The sequence below is a fragment of the Heterocephalus glaber genome, unplaced genomic scaffold (assembly GCF_053883595.1).
Source record: "Heterocephalus glaber isolate CG9 unplaced genomic scaffold, H.glaber_assembly_v1.0 deba00000281, whole genome shotgun sequence".
In the NCBI taxonomy this organism is placed as follows: Eukaryota; Metazoa; Chordata; class Mammalia; order Rodentia; family Bathyergidae; genus Heterocephalus; species Heterocephalus glaber.
Window position 1 is genome coordinate 22449410 of NW_028258139.1, and position 15394 is coordinate 22464803.

Below are 15394 nucleotides of genomic sequence, written 5' to 3' on the forward strand. Positions count from 1 at the left end.
CACATGGCCTAGAATAAAATGCGTATTCAATAACTCCTTGGATGGATGGATGGATGGACAGATGGACAGATGGATGGATGATGGATGGATAGATGGATGAATGGATGGATGGATGGATGGACAGGTGGATGGATGGATGGATGGATGGATGGACAGATGGACAAATGGACAGAAGGATGGACAGATAGATGGACAGATGGATGGATTGATGGACAGATGGATGGATGGATGGATGGATGGATAGACAGGCAGACAGGTGGAGAAATGAATGGGCAGATGGACTGATAATAGATTGATAGGTTCTGGGACCAGAGCAGAGACTGAATGACTACATGGTCATTCTGGAAGCTTCTGGAAGACAGGGATTGGGTCCTGTCTATCCTCTAAGAATGTAGTGACCCCTGAGTAACAGCACTGAGGCTGGTCTTATCTGTGTCTCCGGAGTTGAGCTAAGCTATGACCCCCAAACCCAGAGTCTGAAAGCTGAGGCATATAACCTAAGGATACTTACGAGAAAGGCACCACAGCTTTGCCTGTTGGTCTGAAAACAGGTGTTTGAAAAGCCAGTGCCGCTGACTGGGCAGGGATCTGTTTGCATTCACAGTGATCTGGGTGAGGTCCACAGGGGAGAAAAGTTCTGCTGTTGAACCTGAAAAAGAAAGTCAAGTCCTTCACCCTTATCTCTACATGAATATGAAACAGACACTTGATGTTCCTTCAACTACACCTGCCCTTGGAGTCTTGGCATCGGTGACCTTCTGACCTGGAACAAATTCTTCCAGTGTCCCCTGGGAGTGTTTGGCAGATCCATCTGGACTTCACTCAGAAGCTTCCCCTGACTGCTATGGGCTTCCTGGCACCCTCCTTCCCCTGCATTCCTACTGCACTTCACATCTGTCTTCCCACACCCTGCCAGTGTCAGGTTGTGGCTGGTCTGTGGATATCTGACTGTTCTGTGAACATCCAAGTGACCAGCACATATGCTTAAGAAGCATCTGGTAGACAGAAGAGTGATTACTGTAGCTCCACACCTCCTTGTACCTTGCACAGATGCCATGTTAGGAGCCCATGTTCAATGTGCCTTTAACTCTGTGCTCCCCTTAAAGGGAAAGAGACCGGGACTGGGATGGCCAGAGGGAGCTGCTCATACTGCTTCCCTCTGCTTGTCTCCTGTCTCGGACTGACCACAGGGACTTGAGGCAGAAAGGGGAAAATCTCCCTGTGCTTTGAATCAGAGAATCAGAGGTCTTTCCCATGGACCCTGAGAAACACAGTCTGGGCCGGAGCCCCTGGAGAAACTGACCTGGGCCCAATGGCATTTCTTCTGCAGACATTTTATCCTTTGCATCCCAGGAATGTGATCAGCTGAGAAAGGAAAGCTGAGCAGAGCATTTTCTGTTCACTCTGTCTCCTCGCAGGGCACTGGGCAGGGGCCAAGCTCCCATTCTAGTGGGGAGGGTGGCCAGAGGACCCTCCTGTGGGGATCCTGTGACAGCGCTGGTGGTGCAGCCCTGGCACAGTGCTTAATGTGGGTTTTTAAAACACTCTCAAGTGCCCCCACCTCATACACCTTCACCCTGCCATGAGCTGTGAAGTTACCCAGGAAAGGCTCTGCCCACAAACACAAAGGCTTGGATAAGAAGCGGACAGGACTGCAGGGTGCTGGTGATGTCTGGAGAGCACTGGACACACACTAGGAGGGAAAGGATGGCCAGCTTCACTCAGCTCAGAAGGTGATTGCCAAGAGGAAATCTGAAGTCAGTGTTGCTAGAGTTTTTCCTGTCTTTCTCTAGAGAAGCCAGAAACCTGAATTTTTATATAATGTCCCCCAATTCTAAAATATTGGCTCATTTATTTAAAAAACTAGAAGTCTACTCTGCAAATTAAACAAGTAACACCCACTGTGTCAGCCAACTCTGGGTTCTGAGCTCGAATGCCCACCTTGGCTATGTGAGGGGTCAACGGGGATTCGAGAAAAACCCAGACTCAGGTCAGTTGGTTGGATCCTCACATTGCTACATACTTGGGACTGGGCAGGGCTGGCTGAAACTTGGGACACTGAGTCACCTCACACCCTTCATTTCTCCTTAGTAAAATGGGAACCCTGACCAGCATACATAAAGCACAGTGCAGGGCTTTTCCCAGGTGGCTGGGGGACTGAGACCTCGCTTTCCTTCACAGCCCTCCCTGAAGTGTCAGCTCCCTGTCTTTCACAGGAAAATGGTGAGGACAACCGGTAAACTTGAGCACACCCATAGTGCACTTTGGAGGCAAGTGTGCCCATTGACAGCCCTGGCAAAAACCAGAAAGGAGAGGAGACAGAAGAGGTGTGGAAGAGAGCTGCTCAAAGGGGAAAGGCCCACCAAGAAGGTGCCTCCTGTAAGGCAAAGCTGATGTTTCCAGTGAAAATGTCTGAAGGGGCGGAAGGACGGCACTGGGGTTGGACAAGAATAGGAGCCATGGCCCTGCTGCCCATCCACCTGGGGATCAGCTAGCTGATAGGAAGACAGGCAGGGCGGGGCCGAGACTCAGCTAAATGCTTGCAGGAACCAGGCTCTGCAGTAGGATCATAAGCACAAACAGTTCCTGTGGATAAAACAGCTCCTGCCTTGTGAGCTCAGCCTCTAAACCCCAGCAGTTTAAAGAATCTTCCCTCTAGTTCCCTGACTCCCCTACCACGTGGCTACTGCCAGGACTCTCACAGACAAAGATGCTGACACTCAGAGGTGACTCACTCATGGGAGCAGCCAGAGACAAAACTGGGCTTCGAACCTGGTCTCTTGAGCTGAGAGCCCACACTCTAAGCAGAGGACACTGCTCATCTCACAGCAGCTCTGGGCACAGAATGAGCTCAGCCCCACTAGCTGACTATTGTGAGATGAGCCCTTTGCAGCTGAGATGTGTGTTTGTGTGTGTGTGTGTGTGTGTGTGTGTGTGTGTGTGTGTGATCTCATTTGACCTGTAGAGAAATTTTAGGAAGGGAAAGAAACTACCATCTGTCAGGCACCAGGTAACATGCAGGAGTTTTGCCGTCTCTGGGATAGGAGGGGTAAGAAACTTTCATTCTACACCTGAGGAACTCAAGGCTTAGCATGTGAGCAGACTGCCCATGGCCACACAGTCTGCAAATGGCAGACACTCTCTCTCTCCCTCTCTCTCTCTCTCTCTCTCACCCCTCCCCTCCCCTCCCTCCCTTTGTGTGTGCGTGTCTGTCTGTCTGTCTCTGTCTCCCCAGTGCTGGGGATCAAACCCAGGCACTTACTCATTTTAGGCAAGAACTGTACTGCTGAGCTATGCCTCCAGCCCACAAGTGGATCATAAAGTGGAGCTCAGCTCCTTGCTGCTCTCTTGCACCTATTTGATGCCTTCTACCATGGAACTGATGGTAAGAAGGCCCTTGCCTACTCACTGTAAAAGAGCCAACCTGTTTTGTGGCATCCTCTTACAGCAGCACAAAGTAAGCCACTCTTCTTCCCTCCTCCTTTCTTCCCTCCTCCTCCTCTTCAATCCTTCCCTCTCTCCCTCCTTTCTCCCTCTCCCTCTCTCCCTTGCCCCCCACACTGCTTTTTGGGTCCACTTCAGCAATAAGGACCACCGGTTCTAAAGGTGAAGTCTCAGACGTTCCGTATGTGTCATCCCTATTAGTTCCACAAATGCCCCCACTGCATGTCGTGACTCATTTTCAAAATCTTTCTCATTCATTAAACAATTTTGGCATATTTGTATGTTTATACTCTTCAAGACTGACTGACATAAGAAGTAGTCATTGACCACAGCCATGTGAAACTTGCTCTTTAATATGTGCCTTTTTTCTGGTTTTATTATTAGGGTTGTTTTTGTTTCCAATGATGGTGGTGAATTTCTAAGTTTGCCTTAATTTCTGTGCCAATCACCCATGTAAGGAGTTGCCATGTTGTGAAATAGGAGAGATGCTCAGAGGGGCATTTGAGCCTGAAGAACAGAGTGAGCAGCGAATGGTGAGGGATCCACTCATTGATTCCACCCTTGGTACCACCATTTTGTCTCCACAGACACCCAAGCATGTCAAATGTTTGGGGGCAGATACCTGTCTCTGCTGGAGATTCAGACCTCTGTACCACATCTTTTTGGCATCCCATAGACTCTGGTCGAGACGCCATGTCAGAATCTAGGAGGAGCAGAAGAAGAGTACACATGACGTCGAGGAGTAGTGTTCCTTTAGTAAACGTGGTAGAAACAAAGCGGGAAATTCTCCTGGTCCACAGCCAGGAGCTGTGAAGGTCTGGAGCAGGCCCAGCAGCACAGGTCTGCATGCCATGGCCTTGTACTGAACGTCAGCCAACCCATCCGTAATAGAACCCTCATGGTCCTTGATATTGCAATTCTGAACATTTGCCCTGTGGTGTAAAAAATGTTCATAAATACTGGTGTTTCCAGCACCCTGTGAAGGTGAGGAATCAGATTTCCATGTTATTCTTGAGAAAACTGAGACCCAGAAAAATAATTTATCTTAGATCACTCAGGTGGTGAGAAGACAAGCTGGAATTTGAATAAATTTAACAAAATTCCACAGCACTACTTGGAGATCTGTCCCTGGGGATCTGTCCTCTGACCTGAGCCCCCAGACTCATGGGGCCCAGGCTCCTTGGACAGATTCCTGCTGTAGTTGGCAACAGCCCCATCCATCCCCCTATCCTGGTAACCAGGGCAGCATGTGTTCAGTGAACTCAGTCTCCGGGAACCCAGTTTTTCCTCCCTCCCTCTTTTCTTGGGTTTCGGCGCTGTGCATTTTCCTTTTAGAGTGTGGTGTCTTATCTGATGAGGCGGGGGCCCTCCTGTTATACAGAGAGCACTCTCTTAGAAAGCAGATCTCTACCTCTTCTCTGTGGGGAGCAGAGTGCCCAGTGAAGGACAGGCAGGGCCAATCTCTAGCCCTACCACTTGTACCACCAAGGGAGCTTACCTTTCCAGAGATAAACCTGCTGGAAACTGATAACAGTGCCCGGAGCTCCTTCCAGGGGTGCCAGACCTACAAAAGCACATTGTGATTTTCATGAATATGTGGGTACTTGCTCTCGGTGAGCAACCACCATTACCACAACAGCCCGGCTTCTCCCTCAAATCGTCCTACGTGCTTCAAAAGCCTCTTGGAACTCGATTCTAACTCCATGGTACAAAACCAGAGCTGTCAGACCTCAGATGTCGATCTCAGGCCACGAAAGGGACTGTTTGGCTGAGGGCTTGTGAATCATGACATAAGAGAAAGACTTAAGGGACTGGGAATTGGCTTTAAAAGAAGATCACATTCCCAGGAAGCTCCAAATCTTGTTTTCAATATTACCTAGCTCCTCTGAGCCTCATTGATCAGTGTGGAATGAAACTGTGAGGATAGGAAAATATATATATATATAAAATGAGTGTTTGAGGATCCCGGAAGACAGTATATATGCTGTCTTCCGGGATCCTCAAACACTCATTGGCAGCTGCAATTATTTATTGTTAATATTATTAAATTCTCTTTTCTGGCAAACTCTATTCTACTGGATGCCACCTTGGGGAAGACTAGATTTTCCACACTATTTCTTAATGATCAATGCTCCTCTTTGGCCCATGTGCAGCCCTCTGTTTCCTCCCAACTCCTTCTCTGATGGAGAAGACTGAGGAAAGAGCTCAGAAAACCTAAGCCTGGAGGACAACAATCCCATGCCCTACAGGAGACAGCTGACCCAGCACTTGAGACATCAAAAAATGATCAAATTGTGTTTCTCGTTATTACTACAATCCAGATATGGGTAAACAGCTATTGCCATTTATTGAGCACTGTAATGAGCACCTTTTATACTTTACCTAATTTACACTTCACTGTCATGCTACAAGCAAGGTCCCCAAGTTCTAGGTGAAGAAATCAAAGTCAAGAGAGGTGAATGCCCTAATTCAAATCCCATGTGTTTAGTTCCACAGTCATGCTCTTAAGCAACACCCTGAGGAAAGGACAATGTATTCTAGAATTCTGTCCATCCAAAATGGCCAAAACACATCAAGGTTCCTGTATTTACAGAAAAACACTCAACTATATAGAAAACTCAGCCTTCAAGGTGATGAACCTCCCCAAGGACAAACATGCCCTATGCTGGGGCATCGGTGAGGTAAAATACTGAGCTGTGATCCACTGGATTTTGCTTCAGAAATGGGAATAAACAATGATGCTAGGACTTCTCAGACTGTCCTGTGGTGGGATAATGGGTCTCCTTAAAAGGTCTACTCAGAATTCTCTCACGGTTTTCTTCAGAGTCATTAGTAAGACTGAGGGAGTGTGAACTAAGCCACCTGACAGACTGGGACTCGGATGTCTGAAATTGTGTCTTGCACTCCACCTCATGGAGGAGACCACACCACACTCCTACAACACTGACACAGAACTGCCCTGTTCTCACTTCTTCATAGTGTCATCCTCTGCTTTTTATAAAGCTCAGGCTGTGGAGCTTTGGACTCTGTCACAGTGGAAACCAGAGAATTTATTTTTTAGATCTTTCTATAGCCAAATCTGCTTGATAGATTCTTTTTCAAGATAGTAGACAGGTAGTTTGGCAATACAGATGTAAATAAAGTTTTCAAAAGATCTTCATCAATACATTATGATTCTTACTTAACCCATAAGAGTTGGTGAAATGACATCTCTAAGATGTTTCACTGCTCTCAAATCTAACACTAAGCCTGGTGACCACTATAGTTTATCATGGGATCATCTTTGTGAATCACAAGAAAAGTAACAACCCCTTAGTATTTTTATCATTAAAATGATTGCCAGGTCACATAGGAGGTTAGAGGTAGACAGAGGTCCCTACCCGCTCTGCCAAGGGGAACGGAAGAGGACCCCTGCAGACGACTTTGGACCCTGAAGGGACTGGAGACAGCACCAGAGAATGATGGGAACAAGACTCCCTCACCAGCTGTTTTCTGCCATTTCCTTGTCTCGCCACAATTCACCATCTCCAGTGATGCAGAGTCTTTTCCCCTTGTCTTGTCAGTTTTCTAAAAATGCACTGTTCATTGTTGAAGATGCTACATAAGCTGAAAGTCAAGGCCATCTCTTTGAGAATTACTCATTCCCTGGGCAGCTCTCAGGTAAAGAGAAACATGTGATTTTCTCTTGCTGGCGTGCCTGTCGTTTCAGGGATCCACTCCAATTAAGAAAAGATTATTTTTTCTTCCCTCGTAACACCCTGAGCCTCCACACAGCAGCTCTGTCCCCAGTCACATCTAATGCTTGCTCTTAGCCCTCTCCATCACTGCACCTGTTTTCTCTCTGCCTAGTGCCCTCATCCACCCCATCTCCTTTGATTCCCATCTACTCATTCTTTCAGAATCAGATTTGTTACACATGGCAGCACATGCCTATAATCGCAGCACTCTGGGAGGCTGAAGCAGGAGGATCACAAGTTCAAACCCAGCCTGGGAAACTTAGTGACTTGGTGAGACTTTGTCTCAAAATACAAAATAGAAAAGGGCAGGGGATGTAGCTTAGCACAAAAGCTCTGAACTCATTTTCCAGTACTGGAAGAAAGAAAAGAAGGAAAGGAGAGAGGAAGGAAGAGAGGGAGGGAAGGAGGGAGGAAGAGACAGGGAGAGACAGAAAGAGAAAGGAAAAGGCCAGGAAGGAAGGGAGGAAGGAAGGAAGGGAGGAAGGAAGGAAGGCAGGAAAGAAAGAAACATAAAAAAGAAAGAAAGAAAAGGGAAAAGAGAGAAGAGAAGAGAAGAGAAGAAAGGAGAAGAGAAGAGGAGGAGAGAAGAGAGGGCAAGCAGCTCCCTGGAAGCCCCGCGACCTCGCTGGGAGGGCCACATGCCTCCCCTCCTGGCTTTATGCAGCACTCAGACTTTAGTCTCACACCTGGTAACCGATGCCAAGATCCCTGAATGCACTATGAGCTTCTTGAGGTGATGACGAGGCCTTATTCCTTTTTATCTCGCCCACCCAGCACAATCCTTGGTGTGCAAGTGGTGCTCATTACACAAACAAACACAAAGAGAAATGAGTGAAGGAAAACTAGCAACTAATGGTGTGCAGAGCCTACCCGGGAAAGGCAGAGCTCCTCCCTCCCATGCGTGAGAAGTTAGACGCCAGATGTGCGCTTCTAAGGCAGACCTCTAGCCCTTCTCTGTACTCCCCAGCGCTTCTCTAGCTCAGTTTGCTGCTATAAGAAGCTCCATGAAACTGAGGTAAACACTGTCTCTCCTCCTCGCTACACAGTGAGGATGTGACTGCCGGAACATCTCTGCCATTCCTTCCTTCCACAGTCACAGCACAGGATGTCCCCGCTGCCCATCCACACATCCACACTGAGAGCCACAGTGTCTGAGTCTTCAGTGTTGGTGGAGCTGCATGGTCCTCACTACCCCTAGAATACTCCTGTGGAGACCATGCGCTGCATCTGCCCCTTGGAGTGGGCAGAATCCCAAACTGGAGAATGCACTCCAAGAGTCATTCAGAGCCATTGCAAGCTGCGGTCTAGGAGCTGCGCCCTCCAGAGAGGAGCCACGGGTAGACCAGCCCCTCCAACTCCTATTAACACACAGGCCTTGCGAGCAGCACAATGAATGCGAAGTACATGTGTGTGTTGGTCAGTGGAGTCATGCCAGAGACATAGGCTCACGAAAGCGTTGCAGAATGCAACAGGGATAGTCACTGACACAAAACAGCCGGTAGTAAGGGAATAGCAGGCATCAGGCAGCACTACCAAGCATTCATTCAAAATGAATCCAGCACTATTTCTGACAAGGCCTTGTCCTCTTACCAAATATTAAGTTTTTTTGCAAATCAGGGTCATCTAATCTGCCTGTTTTTCACTCATCTGTACTTCAACACATTGTGACAAATTATTCATATGCAGCCCCTAAGACTTCGAAGCCTTTTTTCTTAGAAACCAGAAAGCTGATCAAGCCAATACCAAACAGTTGAAATCACCCAGAAATACTCGTGGGAAATGTGGGAGACAGAGACCGTGGCTGGTCCTTGGGTGGCATCTAACCCCTAAGCAGAGGTGAGCTATGCAGCGCTCTGTGTGGCTACAATCCTTGTCAGTCCACTAAGGTGGCAAACAGGAGGTCCCTGTACTCTAGTAACGTCCCGACCTGTGGCCCCCAACTGGTGAGGATGGCCACCAGCTCTTCTTCACTCACCTCTGCGGCTCATCCCTGACCTGCCAGCCTTCCTGAATTATCTGTCCTCTTCCCCTGGGAGCCCCTTAAAATCCTTAAAGTGGAATTTCCTGTTACAGCTCTGGAATACAGCCAGCCCACAGAGGGAGCTGAGAGGTGAGATTCTCGAAGATCAGATGCGGGCTTTGCTGGGACAATGAAAAAGACAACTCATAACAACTTTCTGCTTCCAGGAAATCATATGGGGACCATATCAGCAGAATGTAGCCTGAGGGATACAGTGGAGGCAATGCTGGGCTCCAGAGCTGGAGGTTTGAGCCCCAGCCATGGCACTAATAAGTACATCATCTCACAGCTCTGAACTGCACTCACCAGATTGCCCAAAGCATCACTGAGTTGATGGACGTGAAAGTACTCTGCATAACGATTGCAGATATTGACCTGCTTCCTGTCTTGAATTTAGTCTACACCAGTGGTGGCGAACCTATGGCATGCATGCACAGTGAGCTGTTTGAATCATTGAAAGCTCTAAAAGGTTCGCAGTCACTGGTTTATACTGTTGGGTTGTGACTTCCTACAGCTACCAGCAACCGGTTCCCTTGTGCTGCCTAAAGTGACCACTGAGTCCCCAGTAGCCAAGCTGTTGCTGACCCAGATCTTGGCAGGAATAGCAAGCTGACTGGACAGCAAGGTGCCCTGTGGAGGCCTCTGTAGGATGCACAGTTGGGAGCTGGCAACAGTGCTTCTTGCTACAGCCTGTGTGGCATGCCAGCACATTTCAGGACCTATACAAAGTGCCCCCCTCTACAGATGGAGATCCAGAGGCTCAGGCTGGGCAAGTGCCTCAAATGAAGCCACAGAGCAAGAGGGGATAGCAGGACTCAGTTCCAAGTACGGTAAAACCCAAACCATTGCTCCACACTCCCTCCTCCTGCTGTGTTCCAGGCACTCCTCCGCATGCAGCCTCCCTGTGAGTCAGGAGTTACCACTGCCTTCCCTACAGTTGGGAAGACAGAGCCTAGAAGGCCATGCACTCAGTCAGCATCCACACTGGGATTTGCATCCAGGTCTCGTTCCAGAATCTGTTTTACTGCTATCTAACTGGCAACTGAAAAGAGGCTGGCCCTTGGCAGCTTTGGGAGGGATAGAGTTTGTTGGCAAACTCTGGTTTGGTTTGGTTTGGTTTTTACTCCTAACTCTCCTTATTTTCTATCAATCCATCCTTTGCTTCTCCTTCAGTTGTCCATGTCCCTGGAACTCTCATTCCTCTTTCCCTCCAACAATATCTTCTATTAGGAAAGGTCATCTATCACTCACCCTCTAATAAGAATTAAATCACTATTTCTTATTATAGAAAAGAAGGATTTCTTACCTACTGTTCTCAGTGATAACTTCCTGAAGTGCTCACCGTAAGCCACTTCTCTTAGAACTTTCTCTCTCCCCAGAACATACATATACACATACAAGGCATTAAACGAATCCAAAGCCTTCAGAAGTCACTTCAGTAATCACTCCTTCCCAGGAAGACCAGACAAGGGCACATTCTTCATGTCTTGGGCACAGACCAAGCACATGCTCTGGGTTAAGCAATTCCTTCTGGATTTATTGCCCAGGAATATATCATATGTCCTTCTGGAAATGCCTGTTTTCACCTCAGGCTACCTCTTAGAGCAATCAATACCAGGTGTTTAGTAATCCTCACATAAATAAGCTATTTGATTTTATTTACACCAGAGGAAAGCATTTAAGCCTCATGGAATTCCACCAAGTTCTGAAATATTTTTCCAGGTTTGGGTAACTATGTAGTGAGCCTGCCACAGATGCTGCATATAATTTCTATGCCAGGTTTGACATTCTATGCTGTGAACCCAGAAATTAATGAGACATAGTTCAGTTCTTAAAAGATAACAGAGAACAATGACCAACATTAAAGACAACAACAGTGGACAGTGATGTTATCTAAGGATGACACTATGTTGTCTCCTGTTCTCCCACCAGTTATCTGTTTGCTCATGGAGGAGGCCACAACACTAGCTTTGGAGCCATGATGTGGCTTCAGACCCACCCTGCTACTCACTAGCTCTGAAACCTTGGGGGTTTCTTGACTCAGTTTCTTCTGCTGTAAAGTGAGGATAGTGGTAACAGCAGAGCCCCCGGAAGTGCTGTGTGAGGGCAGACAAGGCCATGGTGAGGGCCAGACTCCCAGCATGGGAGATGTTTCTGGGATGAAAGAGGAAGTAGAAGAGGGAGTGAGCAGCTGCCTGCTCTCATCTCACACAGACTACCAGGGTGAAGGAAGGCTTGTTGGACCACAGCCTCCTGGGCCCTGAGGGTGTGGGGGCCTGAGAATCTGCATGCCCACCCCAGTTCCCAGCTGCTGGAGCTGGCGACCTGACCCCGTGAGTGACACAGGCCTAGCCAGTCTGTGGGACACAGCTGAAGGGCCAGCTCCTAGTAGGTCCATGGAGCGAGGCTCTCGGGCCTCCAGAGGTGGAAATGGGGCCTGACTGGGGCACTCCCACCCATCTCTGAACTGAGGGGTGCCACAGGTGATCGCAGACATGCCTTCTGGCTCTGACATTCATACGTTTGTCAAAAAGGAAAGCCAGAAGAGCTTCCAAAAGAACCAAAGGCAAGGAGAATGCACGAGGCTTATTCTGTTCACCGAGTCTGTGATGGGCCACTTCCAAGGAAAGGTGCGTTCTCTGAAGCATCATTTACATCCTACGTTTTCTTTTCCCAAGTGTGAACTCCTCAGGAGACACAAAGAGCTCAGGAAATAGCAGTTTGGCCAGTGGAAAAGCAATTTGGAAGGAAGGAGGGCGAAAAGCAGAGACTTACTTTTCATGAATTCCTGGCCTCCTAGACGAAATGTCACCTGGTGGGAGCCCTGCTCATATGTCACCCCAGGACATGTAGAGTTAGCCTGCTCTTTGGAGGCATCTATCCAGTCTGCTGCGTTGCAAAGGAGAACGTTGGGGGAGCTCAGCAGCCCGCAGACCAGGGGCCCTGTGGAGGCACAAAGGGAGGTGTGAGGAGAAAGCAGCAGGGCCCCTCTGAGACGCCCCCTGTTCCTGGGGAGCCTTGTAGGTGGGAACAGGTGACAAGAGCTCAAGTGTGGACACAGACACTGCAACTCCAGAGCCCGGAGTTCTTTAAACCCAGCTCTGTTCCAAAAATGGCCTTGGAGGTCATCCAGTATGGCGTTCCCAAACCAGGTGCTCAGACCGATGATATAAAAAACGCAAGGAGAGTTTTGAAAATGCACACTCCCAGGCTTCAGACATGGGTGGACCTTTGGACTTGGTAGGGCACACCCTGGGGGCCTTGGGAATTAATGTCTGTGGGCACATACAGAAGATTCTGGTGCACAGCCAGTTCACTGGCCCAGTTAGGCCACCTGGATTTACAGAGGAGGAAACTGAGGCGTGGAAAGGGGGATGGTTTTTTCTGGTTACAGAGCAACAGTGGAATGGCCAGCGGGCAGCAAGAGCCAGCCATGGTGCCAGAGGCAGTGCAGGCCTCGGAGGGAGGGAGCCCGAACACAGTGGTCTGACCTCCTTGTCGCTCCTACCTCTCCCCCGCACCAGCCTCTCCAGCAGAGACACAGAACTAAACACAAACGACTATTTGTCCTGCTTCTAGCTCAGGACATGCATTTGACTGCTAGTGCTGGAGTGTTGGTGAGAAGCCTGGTGGTCCATGAGCTGGGAGCCAGATGGAAACTAGAGGTCACCTTGCTGGCTGCACCTGCCAGCTTCAGGGACACCCACTGAAGCCTCACACAAGTCTCCCCGGAGCCCCACATTCAGGTAGCCTCAACTAAAATGTAGGCACAGAGCCTCAAGAAGTTAGACTAATAACCATGTGTAGAAACAGCCATTTGAGGTTCGCTGCTGGAGGAAGCTGGAGGGTCCTGGAAGGAGCAGCTGGGAGAGGAAGAGGACAGGGGAATCTAAATCTACTAGGGAGTTAACTGACTCTTCAGCCTGCGGGGAAGGATGTGGTGGGCATCTGTTCCTGGTCGTCAGCAGATCCAGCCAAAGCTTTGTAAGCTAAAACTCCAAGCAGGCCCCTGTGTGAGCCTGAAGAGGGTGTCAGCCAGACCCTTTGCTGCTGTCTCCAAGAGGGCTTAGCTGTCAGTGCCGCGAGGTGATCCGTTAGCTCAGCAGAATGCACAGCCCACAGGTTAAATGTGGAGGGGAAAGCAAGCAAGCTGCCAGCCAGAAATATCACGGAAAACAGGACTGTGGGCTGACTGTTCCATGGAGCAAAACTATTTTTCCATATATGATCTTAAGGAAAATGTAATCAACCTTTCCAACTTGAAAGGCCATGTGGTCTGGTAAGTAATTGAGCATCTGGAGAGACTGTGGCATTCATGGAAGAGGCAGCTGGTTAAAAGAGGCATCCTTGGTTTGATTAGAGGGTTTCTAAATATGGGTGAACATGAAAGTGTGTGTGTACGTGTGCACACGCATGTAACACACTCCCCTCTATCTAAACATTAACAGAAGTCCACATCATTTAACTAGGGAGCACTAAACCTAGAAGGAATTTTAGGGATCTCTTTAATGTGGGCTCCTGCCCCAACTTTCCAACAATATATCCTCATTTACCTACCACTGACTGACAACTGGGAGCTAATGCCAGCATTTTGCACTCATCATCTCCTGAACCCTCAGCAACACTCAGGATCACACCGTGCTTCATGTTCACCCTCTCCCACTGAGGTTCCCACCAGCCACCTGGCTCCTGGGTCGCCTCCTCTCCTGTGGGGAAGCTTTTGTGTCCTTCTCTGCAGATTCTCTACGCTTTCTGTGGGTGTTCATTGGACGTGGCCCACCTCCTTTCTATTCTCATTCTTTTGCTTCTCTCTTCCAAGGAAATCCCGCCATACACATGCCTCCTGATACTACTGCAAAGCTTCTACTCCATACATGAATATCTCCTCACCAGATTTCCCTTCTGAACTCCAGAGCTTTGTGTCCAGAAGACATTTTGTGAGTGTCTCAAAGGTGCTTCAAACTTAGCATATCCCATGCACCCATGACCTTCCTAAATCTCCCTCTCCATCGCCAAATTCATCACTGATATGTTCCATTATTCATCATAGGAACAGACTACCCAACCAGGTGGAAAGCTAGACACTCAAGAATGATCTTCCACATTCCCTCTTCCTGAATCCCCATACCCAGGGTCCTGCTGCATCTGCTTCCTAAAGAGATGGTGTAGTGTCTTGTTTCTGACCTGCCCTGCCATGACCTAGCTAAGATACCCTCTTCCTACTGGTCCATTGCAGCTGTTCATCGTTGACCTCCCTACGCATCTAAGACCCTCTCTGTCACCTCCACCCTCCAGACAGAGTGCCGGTTTTAAGATCCAAGTGAGACTGTGAAACTTCCTTGCTTTAAACTTACAGTGGTTCCCAATTATTTTTAGGATGAAAAATAGTTGTCAGTGCAGCTACAAGGCTCTCTGTGGCCTCCCCTGCCTCTCCCTCCTGTCTCTTCTCAAGCCAAGACTCCCTGCCCTCTCACTTGCTCTCCCTGCTCGGGCGACCAAAGCTAACTCACAGTTCCTTTTCTTTACCAAGCACACTCTTCCCACATGGCTTTGCATATGCTGTCCCCTCTACTGAGAATTATCTTCCCCCTGTCCTTCACTGAGTTAAACCTACAGATTGTTCAAGACTTAAGTCTTCATGAATAGGGAAAAACTTGTGTTACATATTTTCAAGATGATGTTTAACTTTTTTCAGGGCCTATTAATGAACAATTCTCCTTTCCTTCCTTGGGATCTGAGAGGAGAAGGTGAAGGTGGGAGAGCAAAGCATGAGCTCTTGGTTCCACGGACCACGAAAGCCGAGTCCAGCTCACCATGCTGGTCACTGGGACCTGGGCATCGGGCAGGTCGCCTCCTCCTGGATCCACCAACTCTGCTCTGCACCTAAGTACGTGTTGTCATAGGGCGGAGCCTTTGAAATGTCTGTGTCAAAGCCTAGAGGAGTCCTGGTCCACCAGGGAAGTGGGTTTGTGCTTTAGGTGACAAAGGAACAGGAAGCATGAAGAGGGCTTGGAGTTGCAGAGAGAGGAATGGAGGGCAGAGAATGCAGCATTGGGCAGTGGGGCATGGGGACAAGACAAGGGACTCAGTAGCAAGGCCAAGGAAATACAGACAGCAGTGGTGGGGACGGACTGAACCTGGATCCCAAAGGTAATGAAAAGGGGGTGCTTAGAAGCTGGAGTGAGAAACTAGC

General features: G+C 48.7%; 1 protein-coding gene across 2 annotated transcripts in view; it reads right to left on the reverse strand.

The window, feature by feature from the left end:
* Tg (thyroglobulin) overlaps window positions 1–15394 on the reverse strand; it is a 219261-nt gene that overhangs the window by 144583 nt on the left and 59284 nt on the right. For both annotated transcript variants that reach the window (XM_087187454.1, XM_087187453.1), the window contains exons 27-30: window positions 11977–12144; window positions 4943–5008; window positions 4067–4147; window positions 512–649 (exon numbers count right to left, since the gene is read on the reverse strand). In XM_087187454.1, the coding sequence (XP_087043580.1) occupies window positions 512–649; window positions 4067–4147; window positions 4943–5008; window positions 11977–12144 (453 nt within the window). The remainder of the gene's footprint in view (window positions 1–511; window positions 650–4066; window positions 4148–4942; window positions 5009–11976; window positions 12145–15394) is intronic.